This window comes from Aquarana catesbeiana, linkage group LG13 (assembly GCF_042186555.1).
Source record: "Aquarana catesbeiana isolate 2022-GZ linkage group LG13, ASM4218655v1, whole genome shotgun sequence".
NCBI classification, from domain to species: domain Eukaryota; kingdom Metazoa; phylum Chordata; class Amphibia; order Anura; family Ranidae; genus Aquarana; species Aquarana catesbeiana.
The window spans coordinates 222,696,995-222,713,000 of record NC_133336.1 but is presented as its reverse complement, the minus strand read 5'-3'; the positions used below and the strand labels follow the sequence as shown (position 1 = coordinate 222,713,000).

At 47.2% G+C, this 16,006-nt stretch overlaps 1 protein-coding gene across 1 annotated transcript in view; it reads right to left on the bottom strand.

Moving 5' to 3' along the window:
* Window positions 1-4,008: 4,008 nt before the first annotated feature.
* Window positions 4,009-16,006, bottom strand: part of CGN (cingulin) — a gene marked incomplete in the record, with an annotated part of 94,923 nt that continues 82,925 nt past the window's right edge. The window contains 7 exon segments of the mRNA XM_073609180.1: window positions 4,009-4,260; window positions 7,642-7,700; window positions 9,950-10,113; window positions 11,047-11,155; window positions 11,872-11,990; window positions 14,841-14,924; window positions 15,930-16,006. The exon segment at window positions 15,930-16,006 is cut by the window's right edge and continues 13 nt beyond it. Coding sequence (XP_073465281.1) covers window positions 4,184-4,260; window positions 7,642-7,700; window positions 9,950-10,113; window positions 11,047-11,155; window positions 11,872-11,990; window positions 14,841-14,924; window positions 15,930-16,006 — 689 coding nt within the window.

Here is a 16,006-nt window from a genome sequence, read left to right as displayed (position 1 = left end):
CCCCTTTGTGGTTATAACATCCTCCACTCCTCTGGGAAGGCTTATATAGGGCATTTGTGTTGTCAGCGAATGATGTTGGATGAGAAGACCTGGCTCACAATCGGTGTTCCACTTCATCCCAAAGCTCTTCATTTGGGTTGCGGTCAGGACTCTTTACTCCGAGTTCCTCCACACAAAACTGGGAATGTTTCCCACAATTTGTGCCCATTAGTGAGAGCAGCTAATGATGTTGGATGAGAAGACCTGGCTTATGTGCCACACGTTGGGCACCAAAAATTATCTAGCTCACCATCTTCATTCCAATCCATCCCAAAGGGTATTCAGTAGGGTTGAGGTCAGGACACTGGAGTTCCTCCACACCAAACTGGTCTTTCATGTCTTTATGGAGCTGGCTTTGTACACAGGGGACAGTCGTGTTGGAACAGAAAAAGGTCTTCAAACAGTTACCACAAGTTTGGAAGAACACAATTGTCTACAAGGTCTTTGTATAATGTCATGTTAACAGGACCCTTCACTGGCTGATATTTCAGACAGGTCCTCCTCAAAGCAACCATAACTGGGTAGTTCAGAGTGAGAACATTAATAACAATCAGTAAATTTTAGTGCAAAGGGCCAGAAGCAAAATGTTAATCTTCATTCCTTTGTCTTGAAGTGTCTCTGTAATTCTGTGGAACAGCCTGCAGCTTCAAGAAACTTCTGCAGAACTCTGGAGAGGGGGGTGCAAGCTTCACACCCAGCTGATTGTGAGGCGGGTGCCGTGACACCAGTGACGAAAGTGTCTCTCTTCTCACAGGTGATTTATGGTTGTTGATCCGGCTGCCGTGAACCGGACGTCAAAATCATCAGCAGAACAGGATCACAGTCCTTTAAAGGGCTTCTCCACCCAAAAGTCATATTTTAGTGCTTGGTGAAAGCATGCCTTTCTTCTGTATCCCTGGGAATTCCATTGGTGAGACCTTAGTGCTCAGTTTTGAGGCCTGCAGTGCCCATTATGAGTGGTTCCCACAATCCCTGTGCAGAGTTCCTGAGTCTGTACACCTACTGTGCCCATTATAAGGGGTCCCCAACATCCCTGTGTTAAATTCCTGGGTCTGTACTATGATATTCTCCCAATCCTCTTCTGGATCATCCAAATGCTCTCTAGTAAACCTCAGACGGGCCCGGACATGTATTGGCTTAAGCAGGGGGACATGTCTGGCACTGCAGGATCTGAGTCCCTGGCGGCGTAGTGTGTTACTGATGGTAGCCTTTGTTACGTTGGTCCCAGCTCTCTGCAGGTCATTCACTAGGTCCCCTTTGTGGTTCTGGGATTTTTACTCACCGTTCTTGTAATCATTTTGACCCCACGGGGTGAGATCTTGCCTGGAGCCTCAGATCGAGGGAGATTATCAGTGGTCTTGTATGTCTTCCATTTTCTAATTATTGCTCCCCCAGTTGATTTCTTCACACCAAGCTGCTTGCCTATTGCAGATTCAGTGTTCCCAGCCTGGTGCAGGTCTACAATTTTGTTTCTGGTGTCCTTCGACAGCTCTTTGGTCTTCACCATAGTGGAGTTTGGAATGTGACTGTTTGAGGTTGTGGACAGGTGTCTTTTATACTGATAACAAGTTCAAACAGGTGCCATTAATACAGGTAATGAGTGGAGGACAGAGAAGCCTCTTAAAGAAGATACAGGTCTGTGAGAGACAGAAATCTTGCTTGTTTGTAGGTGACCAAATACTTATTTTCCACCATAATTTGCAAATAAATTCTTTCAAAAATCAGACAATGTGATTGTCTTGATTTATTTCCACATTTTGTCTCTCATAGTTGAGGTATACCTATGATGACAATTACAGGCCTCTCTCATCTTTTTAAGTGGGAGAACTTGCACAATTGGTGGCTGACTAAATACGTTTTTGCCCCACTGTTATATGAGTTTGTTGGAATTCACATTCTAAAACCATGGACATGAATATGGAGTTCCATCCCCCCCCCATGGTCTTGCCCATTAATATGCCCCCTTTGTGGTTTGAGCAGGCTCCATCCTTCTGGGAAAGTTTTCCACAAGATGTTGTAGCATCTGTGGGGACTGGTTTCCATTTGTGAGGTCACATGGTGATGTTGGCTGTAAAGACCCGGCGCACACGTTGTTGGGCACCAAAAGAAATACTCAGCTTACAATTAACGTTTGATTCATCCTGAAGGTGTTTTTTAAGGTTGAGATCAGGGCTCTGTGTAGGACGCTCAATTGCCTCAACAAATTGGTCAAACCACGTCTTTATGGAGCTGGCTTTGTACACAGGATGACGTGTTATCCCTGACGCAGTGGTCAATGGCTTTGATAACCACTGTGACCACATAGCTTTATTGATATGTGTATAGTACTGTGTACTCCTACACTTCATGGGCAAGATTTGTGGACACCTGACCATCATATCTATAGGAGTTTGTTGGACGCCACATTCCAAAGCTATGGACATGACTCTGGCGTTCTACTTTCCCGTCTTCCTCCCCAACCCCATAGTCCTTACCATTAATATACCCCCTTTGTGGTTATAACATCCTCCACTCCTCTGGGAAGGCTTATATAGGGCATTTGTGTTGTCAGCTAATGATGTTGGATGAGAAGACCTGGCTCACAATCGGTGTTCCACTTCATCCCAAAGCTCTTCAGTAGGGTTGCGGTCAGGACTCTTCACTCCGAGTTCCTCCACACAAAACTGGGAATGTTTCCCACAATTTGTGCCCATTACTGAGAGCAGCTACTGATGTTGAATGAGAAGACCTGGCCTATGTGCCACACGTTGGGCACCAAAAATTATCTAGCTCGCCATCTTCATTCCAATCCATCCCTAAAGGTTTTAAGTAGGGTTGAGGTCAGGACACTGGAGTTCCTCCACACCAAACTGGTCTTTCATGTCTTTATGGAGCTGGCTTTGTACACAGGGGACAGTCGTGTTGGAACAGAAAAAGGTCTTCAAACAGTTACCACAAGGTTGGAAGAACACAATTGTCTACAAGGTCTTTGTATAATGTCTTGTTAACAGGACCCTTCACTGGCTGATATTTCAGACAGGTCCTCCTCAAAGCAACCATAACTGGGTAGTTCGGAGTGAGAACATTAATAACAATCAGTAAATTTTAATGCAAAGTGCCAGAAGCAAAATGTTAATCTTCATTTCTCTGTCTTGAAGTGCCTCTATAATTCTGTGAAACAGCCTGCAGCTTCAAGAAACTTCTGCAGAAATCTGGAGAGGGGGGTGCAAGCTTCACGCCCAGCTGATTGTGAGGCGGGTGCCGTGACACCAGTGACAAAAGTGCCTCTCTTCTCACAGGTGATTTATGGCTGTTGATCCGGCTGCCGTGAACCGGACGTCAAAATCATCAGCAGAACAGGATCACAGTCCTTTAAAGGGCTTCTCCACCCAAAAGTCATATTTTAGTGCTTGGTGAAAGCCTGCCTTTCTTCTGTATCCCTGGGAATTCCATTGGCGAGACCTCAGTGCTCAGTTTTGAGGCCTGCTGTGCCCATTATGAGGGGTTCCCACAATCCCTGTGCAGAGTTTCTGAGTCTGTACACCTACTGTGCCCATTATGAGGGTTCCCAACATCCCTGTGTTAAGTTCCTGGGTCTGTACACTTGCTGTGCCCTTATGAGGGGTACCCACCATCCCTGTGCTGAGTTCCCGGGTCTGTACACCCGCTGTGCCCATTATGAGGGGTTCCCACCATCCCTGTGCTGAGTTCCCGGGTCTGTACACCCGCTGGGCCCATTATGAGGGGGTTCCCACATCCCTGTGCTGAGTTCCCGGGTCTGTACACCCGCTGGGCCCATTATGAGGGGTTCCCACATCCCTGTGCTGAGTTCCCGGGTCTGTACACCTGCTGTGCCCATTATGAGGGGTTCCCACCATCCCTGTGATGAGATAAAAATAGTTTAATGTATATAGTAGTGAATCTAAGGAGTAAGACTATATGGTGGGAAGATTTTGGCACCATAATAAAAAAGAAAGCCAGCCAATGATGTACAAATTCAAGTCGATTTTTATTAACGCATCTGTACGCAGCGCACAAAGAAAAGCACTCGCAGATCAGATACAAAAATCACATCTCCCGATATACAAAGAATTCTCATTCTGCAGATGAAACAAAAATTAGCTTCTTCAAACGCCCGACTGGCATACAAATTCCGATCGGGACTTCAGCGTAATTCCTGAGGGAGGTGCGAGGCGGCAGGACTCCTCCCACCCCAGTGCGATGTCACTGAGGTCCTGACATCTGCAAGTTTATAGAATATATTTATATAGAATGTGTTTCATATAGGCATATATATATTTCCCCTCCCCCCACAATAGATTTATATGATTGATCAGATATACATAAGAAAGTTGCTCTGTAAAAGTTGTAGAGAGGAAGTGGCTTAAAGAGAACCTGTTACATGATTAACATGCACTGAACTGCAGGTTGAATGTTGCACCTTTGAAAGGTTCTTTACCTCTGTACACCTCGGGGGCCCATGATTCCCGATGCACATTTCCTGTCCTCCAACATCGCAGGTGGCTCAGCATTGGCTGCTAATCTAGTAGTGCATTGTGGGACATTGGGGGCCAGGATATGGTGCCAGGGCTCCGAGTCATCGCATTGCTGATGACCACAGAAGCGTACATGCGGGTTTTAGGGCTCCTAGGTACATTTTCAGATGCGTCACATCAAGTATGAATTCGTCCTTAGGGGCTTTTTAACCTAATAAAAGTACCAGTCATTGTCTTCGTTTTGGGGTTGTGTTAGTGGATTAAGTTAATTTTAACAACGGGTTCCCTTTAAAATGTGCAATTTTAGCAGTTCTATGCACTCTTCAGCCATCATGTTTTAACAACCGTCCTTACAAGGATGGAATGTAGGCGTGGCTTGCCAGGTTATACTGCCGCCTACAGGAAGGATTGGCCATAAACCCTCCTTAACATAAACCCTCTTTTACCCAGCATGCCTCGGTTTTCTTGTAAACACAGATGGGTGGTACCTGTGACCTTCAAGGAACTCCAAGGAATTGGGTAAGAACAATCCCCTTTTAAGTCACATCCTTTGAGGGTCCAACTGAGGGGTGGGCAACACAGCAAAAAAAAAAAAAAAAAAAAAAAAAAAAAAACACTACAGGCCTCAAAAGGAGGACTAAGGACTGCCTGCAGCCCAAGAGGCACCTGAAGGACCAAACGCCTGAATCTGAATTAGGAGGTGAACCTCCAACTAGAAAGGGAGAGCCCAACCAAAAGAAGCCAACACAGGATCAATCTGAAAGAAGAATGAGGTGAACCCCCAACTAGAAAAGGGAAGCCCAACATAGGCTCAACCTGATGATCCAGACCAGGATGATGGGTCACCACCAAAGTGAGAGAATCTACATGGAAGGAACACCGAACCTAAGCGGAACAACCAGCAATGACCAAAAACACAGGTGGAGCAAGAAAATTCGAACAAGGAAAATGGGACAGACAACATGGTGTGGTGACTGAACAGCAAAAAAACACTACAGGCCTCACAAGGAGGACTAAGGACTGCCTGCAGCCCACCAGCCTCTTGAAGGACCAACGCCTGAATCTGAAGGAAGGATGAGGTGAACCTCCAAATAGAAAGGGAGAGCCAACCAGAGAAGCCAACAGATGGTCAACCTGATGGTCCAGATAGGGATGACAGGTTACCACCAAAGTGAGAGACTACATGGAAGGAACACCCAGCAAGGACCAAAAACACAAGTGGAACAAAACGATTCTATCAAGGAAAATGGGACCGGTAACATGGTGTGGTTACCAAACAGCAAAAAAAAAAAAAAAAAACCACACACACACACACACACACACACAACACTACAGGTCTCACAGGGAGGACTGCCTGCAGCCCACAAGCCACTTGAAGGACCAATGCCTGAACTGAAGAATGAGCTGCACCTCCAACTAGAGAGGGGAAGCCCAACCAAAGGAGCCAACATGACTCTCCAGACCAGGATGACGGGTCACCAACAAAGTGAGAGCCTCTACATGGAAGGAACACTGAACCTGAGCTTAACAATCACCAAAAACGCAACAAAGTTTCAACAAGGGACCTCCATCTAACTTCAAAAGAAGAAATAAAAATACCCATGGGACTTCTTGAAGGTACTATAACACTGTAAGCAATCTATACACCTATAAAAACTAAAACCTTATTTCGCACCCAATGCCGATTTACATACTAACCATATCCTCAAATGGCTTGTTTTTTTTTTATATTTGGTATATCTGTGTTGTATTTAATTCATAGACACCCTGTCAGTTGCATCGACTCCTGAAGAAGTAAATTGGTTTACGAAACGCGTTGATGTAATGCAATGTATTTCTCTGTCACATACGAGCTTTATGATTGACAATATGCATGTACAAGCCATTTGGAGATATGGCTATTATGTAAATCAGCATTGGGTACTAAATACGTTTTGAATTTTTATATGTGGTTTTACGAAAAGCCTGGAAAAAGTCCCATGGGCATTTCTATCTTTTTTTTTTCTCAGCAGAGCTAGTGGAAAGGCGTCCATCTTCCAAGGGGACTAGCAAAAAAAAACTAAGGCATGCTGGGTAAGGGAGGGGTTATACTAGGAGCTGGCCTATGACTTTTTGCCAGTATTTTAGTGTTCCTGTAGGTGGCAGCCTAACCCAACTGTACCACAAGTCCTGTGTCCATTAATGGATGATGAAGAGATACCTTGTGCAAACCTACCTCCATTTCCACCCTTATTTGTGGGTTGTTTTCATATTAGAAGAGGAAATCTGCTGGCAGTTCTTAGTTATGGCTTTACCACAAAAAAGTCTTACAAACGTGATAAAAAATACAAAGCTTTTCCTTAATACAACTTTTACAGACGAGTCCTCTTTGCATGCCGTTTCCGTTTGCCCCCCCCCCCCCGATAACAGAGCTTACAGCCATATAGCCCGGTAATAAACAAAGCTACAAACATGCAACATGGGAAAAAGTCAGTGGGCCACACCCTGGGCATCTCCGCCCATGATGAGGAGGGTTTGCAAGGACAGGGACGCAGGCAGTCAATGAAGTTTGAGGCGGTCTCTACTGGCAGGCAGAGGTAATACAAGCGTTGTTGAGGCACTGGGTGGGTCTAGCTGGAGAGGTGGGTCTAGCACCATGTACGGTCTTTATATCACAAGGCCACACAGAGCGGAGCGCAGCAAGGGTCAGGCAGAAGGCCGGTTACATCAGCAGGACGGCCGGACCTTCAAATGGGAGAAAAAAAAAACCGCATGGAAAGGCACAGCGGGCTACATTCACCTCTTGTGCTCCCAACCGTACAGCAGATGCCAGCGATTACGAATTCTCAGGAGGAAGGTGCTAGGCAGTGCCATACAATGGTCTTTATGTCGCTGACACCGAACAGTGCAAAATATGTACATTCAGGATGGAAGCTCCTCAGTGGACAGCTGGGAAGATGGAAGATGAAGGATGCACAGTTTGGTTGGGTCTAATCCGGTCGAAGCATAGCAGTAAGCCGGGCCCCGCTGCGCCCATAACAGTCATGTCACATGATAAAGCCTGGTTGGTGGCTGGTCGTTCAGCAGGAGCTGGTCTGCAGATTACTCTCCGCCAGCAGTGAGGTGATAGAACTCGGGTCGTACTTGCCATCAAATTCACCATCAGAACTCAAGTCATCATCAACGGTGGGACGGACTGGCTTTCGCCTGTGAAGAAGAGCGTGGATTGCAGATTAGAAGATATGTGGAAGTAATATTTTTATGGAATACATTTCACGAGTCAGAGTAATCCTCAGATGACATGGAGGGCACAGAAATATCAAGAAGTTCTGGAATATCTTCAACTCTATGATGTAGAGCAGGGGTCAGCTACCTTTTTCCACTTAAGGGCTGGATTCAATGTATGTGAATGTATGGAGGGCCACATGCACCTGCTAATAAATTTGGATAATAATCTGGGCCCCTTTACATTACACAGCTGCCGCACCTTTGGACCCCTTTACATTACACAGCCCCTGTGCCTCTGGACCCCTTTACATTACACAGCCCCGTGCCTCTGGACCCCTTTACAGTACACTGCCCCCGTACCTCTGGACCCCTTTACAGTACACTGCCCCCGTACCTCTGGACCCCTTTACATTACACAGCCCCTGTGCCTCTGGACCCCTTTACATTACACAGCCCCTGTGCCTCTGGACCCCTTTACATTACACAGCCCCCGTGCCTCTGGACCTCTTTACATTACACAGCCCCCGTGCCTCTGGACCCCTTTACATTACACAGCCCCGTGCCTCTGGACCCCTTTACAGTTCACTGCCTCTGGACCCCTTTACATTACACAGCCCCCATACCTCTGGACCCCTTTACATTACACAGCCCCGTGCCTCTGGACCCCTTTACATTACACAGCCCCCGTGCCTCTGGACCCCTTTACATTACACAGCCCCTGTGCCTCTGGACCCCTTTACATTACACAGCCCCGTGCCTCTGGACCCCTTTACAGTACACTGCCCCCGTACCTCTGGACCCCTTTACAGTACACTGCCCCCGTACCTCTGGACCCCTTTACATTACACAGCCCCTGTGCCTCTGGACCCCTTTACATTACACAGCCCCCGTGCCTCTGGACCCCTTTACATTACACAGCCCCCGTGCCTCTGGACCTCTTTACATTACACAGCCCCCGTGCCTCTGGACCCCTTTACATTACACAGCCCCGTGCCTCTGGACCCCTTTACAGTTCACTGCCTCTGGACCCCTTTACATTACACAGCCCCCATACCTCTGGACCCCTTTACATTACACAGCCCCGTGCCTCTGGACCCCTTTACATTACACAGCCCCCGTGCCTCTGGACCCCTTTACATTACACAGCCCCCGTGCCTCTGGACCCCTTTACATTACACGGACCCCTTTACATTACACAGCCCCCGTGCCTCTGGACCCCTTTACATTACACGGACCCCTTTACATTACACTGCCCCCGTGCCTCTGGACCCCTTTACATTACACTGCCCCCGTACTTCTGGACCCCTTTACATTACACAGCCCTCCTACATATTACATAGCCCCCCTAAATCACACAACTTCTCGTCCCAGCTCTGCCCTATCCTACCTTGCCCCATGCAGAGAGCAGAGTGGAGCAGGGAGCTGAATGAGAACATGGGAGAGACACACAGCAGAGCTGATAAGACAACGGGAGCTTCCGGAGTTCATTTTTCATATTAACAAGCTGGTGATTGGTTGCTAGTACCACCTAGCAACCCAATCACCTGGAAAGTTAACTCCAGAAGCTCCCGCTGTCTTATCAGCGCTGCTGAGTGTCCCTCCCGTGTTCTCATCCAGCTTCCTGCTCCCTACTCTTACTTAAAATGTCCGCGGGCTGGGTGCATGTGAATTTATCATGTGCACTGACAGGCTGGACATTTAGCAGCCGCGGGCGGCCGGGTGTCGCCCGTGGGTTGCTGACCCTGATGTAGAAGCGGTCAGGAAGTTTTAAACGGTGAAATGGAATTTAGCATACTGAGCTCCAAATCTTAATTGTTCTCCCTCAGTGGGGAACCTCTAAGTGTGACCTTCTAAAGGGAGGGAGAGAAGAGGGTAAGAAAAGAGAAACATGGAGGGGGGGGGGGGGGTGGGGGGGAGAGCAGAAAGTACTGTGGCAAGAAATGAGGGGGAGATATAGCAAGAAACGTGGAATGAAAAAAGAGAAGGGGCATAGAGAGTAACACAGAAGGGGGAAGAGGGGGCATAAAGGGTAACATGGAAGGAGAAGAAAAGGGAGATGTGGAGAAATGTAGAAGACGGGGCATAGAGGGTAACATGGAAGGAAAGGAGGGGAGATGTAGAGAGAAATGTGGAAGGAGACATGTTAGAATTGCAGTCCAATGTCTCAATATTTGTGATATCAGAACTTCGCTTGCTGGTTGCGGTATTGGTTGGTGACTCGCTCTTACTTCGCCTCTTTCTCCAGTGATTTGAGTCGAGCCTGTAGCTGTTCATTCATCTCGTGTTGTTCCTCCAAATCTCGCACGGCCTTCTTTCGCATTCCTTCCAGGCGCTCGATCTCCTCCTCTGCCTCATCCAGCTGCCTCTTCAGAGCCTTCACCCGCAAGTTGAGCTGTAGCCGGGAGGACAAAACACAAGAGGTGCATGAACACAAGGTGACACTCGTGCAAGGGTCTCAAAACATTCTAAAAGGGTCAGTTTATTTTCCTTCAAAATTTAAGGGGGCTGGACTGTGGCCAGCAGGAGTAGAAAATGCCCTGGTGTCAGTGGGAGTAAACAATGCCCCATCATTGGTGTCAGTGGGAGGAATAGTGCACCATCATTGGTGGCAGTAGGGGGGGATAGTGCACCATCATTGGTGTCACTGGGGGGGGGGAATAAAGCCCATCATTGGTGTCATGGGGGGGGAATAAAGCCCCATCATTGGTGTCACTGGGGGGGAATAGTGCACCATCATTGGTGTCACTGGGGGGGGGATAGTGCCCCATCATTGATGTCACTGGGGGGGATAAAGCCCCATCATTGGTGTCACTGGGGGGGGGGGAATAAAGCCCCATCATTGGTGGCAGTGGGGGGGAATAGCGCACCACCATTGGTGGCAGTGGGAGGCATAGTGCCCCACTGTCTGTGTCAGTGGGAGGAATTATGCCCCACTGCTGCTTACAGTAGGGGGAATAATGCCTCAAGGGCTAGATAAAGGCAAGCAAATTGCCACATCTGGCCCCCGGGCCGCAGTTTGGAGATCACTGCTCTAGTGGATCAGGAACCAAGGGTTCATGGTATATCTTCTCAACATAAACATTACTGAAACTGTAGTTTAGATGTCAACACTAACAAAATTCCTGTGTGAGAAGCACCAGGCAGAAGCCAACACCTTGGTTTACACACAAGACCCGCAGCAATGACAGGACTCATAGTGAAGCAGAATAACTTCAGCTTCTATGCGGTAGAATTAGTATGCAGTCTGCAAGTCAGCAGCTGCTTGACTCCATGCAGTCTAGAGGGGGTTGTTGCACCCCTGACCACAATATTATCCTGCCCTCACCTGATCCTTCTGGTCATTGACTTGGAGTCTCTCGTCTTCCACTTGGATGTTCAATTCCTTCAGCTTCCTCTCCAACTTGCGGTTGGAGGACAGTAAAGTGCTCTTCTCCCTGGAGGACAAGGCATGAAAATCATAAAAGCAAACATCCCATATCCCCAGTGACCTATATTCATCAATATTCTGGGGTGTATTATAAATACCAATACTGTATGTTTACACTGGAGCCACCCTGACCGCTCCAACCAACAATAAGCATTGTTCTCATCCCATCGATTCATCTCATCATGGAGTTTCACAACACTGGGCTGACATCAGTAGATTGGCAGGAGCCTCCCTCTGGGTGTGGATTACTTCATAAACATGAACTTCAGCCTAAAAGCCCAACTGGTGTAAGGGTGACCCGCCATTTGTTAAAGTGAACCTGTGCTTTGTCTGTGCCACCAACAAAGGTCACGGTAATGGTGGTCCCACCCGGAGCTTATACTTTCCTCCACTACAATCTCGGGCTTCTTCTAGCAGCCATCAAAGGCAAAAAAAAAACAATACCTAGTACTGCTGGGTAAGGGGAGCATAGGACTTACTCCCCTCTGCATCACGTGACAGCGCTGCTGCTGGGCAATTGGGTGTTTAGACATCAAAAGTGTGGGGAAAGAGTTCTCAGCCCTATGGAAGTTCCAGCACTTGACTAGGGCTTTCCTCATGGCCAATTGGAATGGTGAAGGGATAGAATAAAAAGCTGGTGAAGGGACCACCATGAAAGGGAACCTGTTGCCTTGCTCTCTTTGCGTTTACACATTAAGGGTTATGATCGCCGGCCTCTCGTACCTCTCCTCGGTCTGCAGTCTCTCCTGAACCTCCTGCAACTTAGCCTCCAGCTGGGACAAGTTGGCGCTGGGCTTATGCTGCCCCTCCATGCTGGCCAGGCGGCTCTTCAAGTCTTTGTTCTTCAAGGAAATAAAAAAGAAATGTACATATAAATTATAAATAATGAATACATTGCTTGGTTAGAAGAGTAGAGAAATATATCTGGTGATAGGGGAATGGATACAACTCTTCGGTAAAGTCCTGGCAGGAACGTGTAGACTTAACACCACCTCCCGATAACGTCCTGGTGACGAAACGTGTAGGGGCAGGACTTTGCCATGTAACACGTTATTTCCGCATAGTGGAGCGCAGGCTGGCTTGAGATATCGGCAGATCGTTCCAGGTGCCAGGACAAGGGCACCTGCTTTGTGAGTGGACATTATTTTATGTATTTTGACTTTTAAGAATAAAAAAAACCCAAAAAACAGTATTATGCACTCCAATACGCTCTATGGTCTTTTCCTCTTCCTAAGCCATGTTAGGGATACGGATCCATTGTAGTCCATTGGACTATTCAACACATAGAAGCCAGATTGACCTTCCTTGGTGTACACTAAGGGGGTCCATACTGGCGGGTAAGTGCATACCTTGGTGGGGGCACAGAAGGGGTTTTGCAGTGGAGCACTAGTGGATGGACGGAGCACATATTTGAAGAATATTTTGTAGCGGCACAGATACTTTGGGGACCATTAACTTTTTTAGATGGACTTATAAGCACTTTATATATACAGCATGAGAAAAAATATTCGATTGGCTGCTGATTTTGTACGTCTGCCCACTGACAAAGAAAAGACACCTGTCCACAGAAGCAATCAATCAGATTCCAATCTCTCCACCATGGCCAAGACCAAAGAGCTGTCCAAGGATGTCGGGGACAAGATTGTAGACCTACACAAGGCTGGAATGGGCTACAAGACCATCGCCAAGCAGCTTGGTGAGGAGACAACTGTTGGAGCGATTATTCGCAAATGGAAGAAACACAAAATAACTGTCAGTCTCCCTCGGTCTGGGGCTCCATGGAAGATCTCACCTTGTGGAGTTTCAATGATCATGAGAACGGTGAGGAATCAGCCCAGAACTACACGGGAGAATCTTGTCAATAAGCTCAGCTGGGACCATAGTCCCCAACAAAACAATTGGTAACACACTACACCGTGAAGGACTGAAATCCTGCATCGCCCGCACGGTCTCCCTGTCCCAAGAAAGCACATGTACAGGTCCATCTGAAGTTTGCTAATGAACATCTGAATGATTCAGAGGAGAACTGGGTGAAAGTGTTGTGGTCAGATGAGACCAAAATCGAGCTCTTTGGCATCGACTCAACTTGCCCTGTTTGGAGGAGGAGGAATGCTGCCTATGACCCCAAGAACACCATCCCCCACTATCATACATGAAGGTGGAAACATTATGCTTTGGGGGTGTTTTTCTGCTAAGGGGAGAGGACAACTTCACTGCATCAAAAGGGATGATTGACGGGACCATGTACCATCAAATCTTGGGTGAGAACCTCCTTCCCCCAGCCAGAGCATTGAAAATGGGTCGTGGATGGGTATTCCAGCATGACAATGACCCAAAGCATACTGGTCCTGGAGTGGCCTAGCTGGTCTCCAGACTTCCAGAATCCCATAGAAAATATGTGGAGGGAGCTGAAGGTTCGAGTTACCAAACGTCAGCCTGGAAACCTTAATGACTTGGAGAGGATCTGCAAAGAGGACAAAATCCCTCCTGAGATGTGTGCAAACCTGGTGGCCAACTACAAGAAACGTCTGATCTCTGTGATCACCAACAAGGGTTTCTCCACCAAGTACTAAGTCATGTTTTGGGAAGGGGTTCAAATACTTATTTCACTCATTAAAATGCAAATTTATAACTTTTTTGAAATGCGTTTTTCTGGATATTTTTGTTGTTATTCTGTCTCTCACTGTTATAATAAACCGACCAATAAAATTATAGACTGATTGTTTATTTGTCAGTGGGCAAATGTACAAAATCAGCAGCCGATCAAATACTTTTTCCCCCTCACTGTACACGTCTTTATCAGCAGAATGAATAATGAATTTTTTTTTTTTTGCTAAAAAGGAACGTTTTAGATTATTTCTGCTGCTAAAGTGGTTATTTCATTACACTTACACATTACATTACAAAAAAACCCCACACACCTCAAATGTTAAAAACGCTAGTAAAAAAAAAAAAAAAAAAAAAAAAAAAAAAAAAGATTAAACTAAAATACTGGTTGCACCGAGATGTCTCTATGGTGATAGCGCCGTCATGGCAATCAGAGAAACCATTGAGAATTCTGCACCACCTGCAGGCCGAGCACGGTACTGCTTCATAGAGAGAAAACACGACTGGAACGGAAAACCCCAGAACTAAGAAAAACCACCAAAAAATTATATTACTCAACATTCATAATATAACAAAGTTGATAAAAGGGTCTAAAAAAAAAAAACCTAAACCTTCCTGTAATGTGGTATTTCTGCCAAGAACACTGACCACGCCGCTTCTGCAAGAACTTGAAGCAGCCAATTAGCATCAGTCTCCTTGGGTCAACCTCCCAAAGATAAATCGGCAAAAGACCACGTGACCTCTATGGGGGGTACCACCAACAGCAGGTTTCCTACTACTACATTTGTGCATTAGGCCACATTACTGCGACGCATGGCGTTATGTGCCACGGGGTGCATTGCCATTTTTAATAGCACCCAACGAGCATGCAAAACACTTGCATCCAACACGGCAACTTACAGCATGTTAGAAAGAAATGACCCAGGTGCAATTTTTAGCCTTCAGGCATAGAAAAAAAAAAAACGAATGGGCAACGCGTGTGGCGCAAGCCAATGCACCAATGAAATCAGGCCAAGTGTAGATAGGCGCGAACACTTTCTTTTCAGATTACTGACACCGAATAAACGCTCGGCAGGGGCCCCCACCTGTCTTTCCAGGGACACTTTGTCACACTCCAAGTCCTGCCGACTGGTTCGCTCCTGCATTAGCTCCGCCCTCAGCTGATCCATCTGTAGAAAAGGAGAGGAAACATTAAAAGTAAAAAAAACTGCGACGCGGCTTTCCCCTACAGTGGGGGGGGGTCTCCAAACTTTCTAAATGAAGGGCCGGTTTACTGACCTTTAGACCTTTGTGGGGGGGGCTGGACTGTGGCTCGTGGGGGTATAAAATGGTTCCAGTGAAAAGAATAATCTCCTATATTTAATATCAGTGGGGGGCATAGTGCTCCATCATTGGTGTCAGTGGGAGGAATAGGGCCCCATCACTGGTATCAGTGGGAGGAATAGTGTCCCATCATTGGTGTCAGTGGGAGGAATAGGGCCCCATCATTGGTGTCAGTGAGCGGAATAGTGTCCCATCATTGGTATCAGTGGGAGGAATAGTGCCCCATCATTGGTGTCAGTGGGAGGAATAGTGCTCCATCATTGGTGTCAGTGGGAGGAATAGTGTCCCATCATTGGTATCAGTGGGAGGAATAGTGTCCCATCATTGGCATCAGTGGGAGGAATAGTGTCCCATCATTGGTGTCAGTGGGAGGAATAGTGCCCCATCATTGGTGTCAATGGGAGGAATAGGGCCCCATCACTGGTGTCAATGGGAGGAATAGGGCCCCATCATTGGTGTCAATGGGAGGAATAGGGCCCCATCATTGGTGTCAGTGGGAGGAATAGTGTCCCATCACTGGTATCAGTGGGAGGAATAGTGTCCCATCATTGGTGTCAGTGAGAGGAATAGGGCCCCATCATTGGTGTCAGTCGGAGGAATAGGGCCCCATCATTGGTGTCAGTGGGAGGAATAGTGTTCCAAGGGCCAGTTAAGCAAAGGGCCCCTGGGCCACAGTTGGGGGGCTGCAGCTCTAAGGGAACACTACAACAAACTCTGATTGGTTGGATGCATACCGCATTGTTTACAGAATTATCCCTGGACAGAAAATATGTCCCTGCTCTATTCTGAGATATTCACACAGCAAGGGTCTTTATTCTCATTGGGGGGTCTATGTAAGATTTGGGGGTTACCTGGTCTCGGCTGCGGTTCATCCGATCCGTCATCAACTCCACCGTACTCTTCTCTTCATCCAGCTCCGCCTCCAGCC